We start from the raw sequence: 3,204 nt of genomic DNA, 5'->3' as shown, positions 1-3,204 counted from the left end.
AAAAATAAATAAAATTAAAGTAAATAAATTCTTTCCTCTATATTTTTTGGTGAAAGTACCAAGAAGCACTTTCCCATTTAGCAACCTCCTATACCTGTCTCTTATACACATCTAGATGTGTATAAGAGACAGGTGTATACCTGCAGTTCTAGCCTGAGGCAAGAGGACTGATTGAGCTCAGGAGGTCAAGGATGCAGTAAGCCATGATATATCACTGCACTCTATCTAGCCTAGGTGACAGAGCAAGACCCTATCTCAAACAAAACAAAAAAAAAACCCATTGTAAATTGGTTAATGATAGTAGCTATCGAATACTCATTCTAACTTCTCTTAAGCTATAAAATACTAAGTTAAAAAAATTTTTTTATATCAAGTATATATCAAACAAAAATTCTGAATAACTGTCACTTGGGTAATCATGAACTGTACTGTGACAACACTAGTACTGTTAGATTCCTGAGGACAGGGACCATGTATCACATATTTTTGAAATGATCCTTCCACCCTCAGAAAAAGCACTGAACACAAGGCTAGGTATGTTTCAAGCATTATGTGCACTCCTGGGATGGAGCCTAGGAATCTGCATTTTAACAAGCACCCAGGTGATTCTAATGAAAGTGGTACAAACACTTTGAGAAACACTTTCTTTGACTAAGTAAACATTAACACTTGGATTTAACAGGTTACCTCTATGCTTTATTAAACCTACCAAGGTTTCCTGGAAGGTAAACTCCAGTTTTGAAGAGTAGATAAATTCAAATTCATGAGATCTTGTGAGGCAAAGTTAACCAGAAAGCAGCAATGATACACACATTTTAAAACCACCTCTGGTTTTAAGCAATCCAGAATTTAAAATATTGCTACAAAACAGGACAAAATGGGAGAGAATGAGGCTCAATGTGGCCTAAAAGTGTGATAAGAATAGTAACCACCGACCCTTCTTTCCACCTTCAGAACACTGAAATAACTGCTACTTAGGACCTAAAGCTCATCACTGTGGTTTACCTCAAGCACTTCCTGGTGACGAGAAAGGTCAAAACCTCAGGCAACTACCCTTGTTCCTCTCTCCAGTGTTCCAAAATCAATGGACAGCAGAAGCTACAATTTTTTTTCTTTAAACAATCTCAAAAGCTCACATACCTATAATTTTTTTAACCCCCTCAGGAGCTCTTAGGCAATATCTAGTAATTTTGTCTTTAAATTTTTTGCTTACAATGCCTTGTTTTTTTACTTAAATCCACTAATTCTTCCTGCCCATTAAACTAGGAAAGGAGGCCCCCCGGCCTCCTTTTTTTAATTAAAAAAATTATTCCTTGCTGACTCTGGGTACACTGCCTGTGAGTTAGCCCTGCTCCACAAGAAGCAGTAAAAATAAATAAAATTAAAGTAAATAAATTCTTTCCTCTATATTTTTTGGTGAAAGTACCAAGAAGCACTTTCCCATTTAGCAACCTCCTATACCATCTGAAGTAAACCAGAAGTATATATGTGAAGTATATATGTGAAGAAGAAGTATATATGTACATGTTGTGCAAAATAATCTTTTTTTTTTTTTTGGAGACAGGGTCTGGCTCTGTCACCCAGACTGGAGTACAGCGGCACAATCTCAGCTCACTGCAACCCTGACCTCCTGGGCTCAAGCAATCCTCCCACCTCAGCCTCCTGAGAAGCTGGGACTATAGGCATGTGCCACCACACCTGGTTAATCTTTAAATTTTTTGTAGAGACAGGGTCTCCCCATGTTTCCCAGGCTGGTCTCGAACACCTGGGTTCAAGCAATCCTCTTGCCCCAGTCTCTCAAAGTGCTAGGGTTACAGGCATGTGCCACTGTGCCTGGCGAATCATTTTTTGCTGTTGTTGAGATGAAGTCTTGCTCTGTCGCCCAGGCTGGAGTGCAGTGGAGTGCAAAGCTCCGCCTCCCGGGTTCACGCCATTCTCCAGTCTCAGTCTCCCAAGTAGCTGGGACTACAAGTACCTGCCACCATGCCCGGCTAATTTTGTATTTTTAGTAGAGACAGGGTTTTACCGTGTTAGCCAGGATGGTCTTGATCTCCTGACCTCGTGATCTGACCGCCTTGGACTCCCAAAGTGCTGGGATTACAGGCGTGAGCCACTACACCCAGCCAATAATCTATTTTTTAATGGGCCTCCTCCAAGCAGAGAAAATTTCTTCCATCTAAACATGTGACCAAAGAATGTCCTTGGAAGAGTTTCTATCCTTCTACAGAAAGTAACATTTCCAGTTAGTTTCTAAAGAAAGATAAGGTTTTCTTATCTTTCTTTCTTTTTTTTTTTTTGAGATGGAGTTTCACTCTTCTTGCCCAGGCTGGAGTGCAATGGCGGGATCTCAGCTTACTGCAACCTCCGACCCAAGGGTTCAAGCGATTCTCCTGCCTCAGCCTCCTGAGTAGCTGGAATTACAGGCATGCGCTACCACACCCAGCTAATTTTGTATTTTTAGTAGAGACGGGATTTCTCCATGTTGGTCAGGCTGGTCTCAAACTCCTAACCCCAGGTGATCCACCCGCCTTGGCCTCCCAAAGTGCTGGGGTTACAGGCATGAGCCACCGCGCCAGGCCTCTTACCTTTTTTTAGATCAGAGATGAGCATGATCAGGCATAGGGCATCTCTGATCTTTCCTTGCAAAATGCATTCAGGATTATTACTAAATATGTAGATATTATCTTAGGCTGACTCTTACTGATCAAACTCAAAATCCTTTGTTAATAACTATGTCACAATGACCAGAGAAGGAAATTAACAAGGAAATGCAAAGAGAAAGATAAGATTTTATGGTATTGATACAACAATTAAAATATTTTCAGTATTTTAATGGAGTAATGAGGTACCTGTGCTTGTGAAGAAGAAGAACCAGGAGCCAAATATAGCACAGAATCATGCCACATACTTCCGTCATGGCAAAGGCCCATGGGATTCTAGGAACACTGCAACAGAAAAAAATGATTTTGAATTGAAGTATATATGTAAATGATGCCACCCTTTTCAGTAAGGTGCTCTTTTAATAATGACCTTAAAATTGGTTTTATATAACTTTTATCCCTTTCAGAAGATGATATTTGGAGAAACTGGAAGAAAAAATCTGTGTCATAAAGTACCCCCACCTATCAGAACCTGTTTCTCGTCCACTGATTCCCAGTCAGGGTTCTCTATAAAGAAGTGACTGACAGCAAATACCAGAGGGGG

General features: G+C 40.4%; 1 protein-coding gene across 1 annotated transcript in view; it reads right to left on the bottom strand.

The window, feature by feature from the left end:
• The window catches only part of SAMD8 (sterile alpha motif domain containing 8), a 79,327-nt gene that overhangs the window by 12,550 nt on the left and 63,573 nt on the right, over positions 1 to 3,204 (bottom strand). Inside the window, exon 3 of the mRNA XM_011986003.1 lies at positions 2,850 to 2,945. Coding sequence (XP_011841393.1) covers positions 2,850 to 2,945 — 96 coding nt within the window. The remainder of the gene's footprint in view (positions 1 to 2,849; positions 2,946 to 3,204) is intronic.

The sequence above is a fragment of the Mandrillus leucophaeus genome, unplaced genomic scaffold (genome assembly GCF_000951045.1).
Source record: "Mandrillus leucophaeus isolate KB7577 unplaced genomic scaffold, Mleu.le_1.0 Scaffold1077, whole genome shotgun sequence".
NCBI classification, from domain to species: Eukaryota; Metazoa; Chordata; class Mammalia; order Primates; family Cercopithecidae; genus Mandrillus; species Mandrillus leucophaeus.
This window is presented reverse-complemented; position numbering and strand designations above follow the sequence as displayed.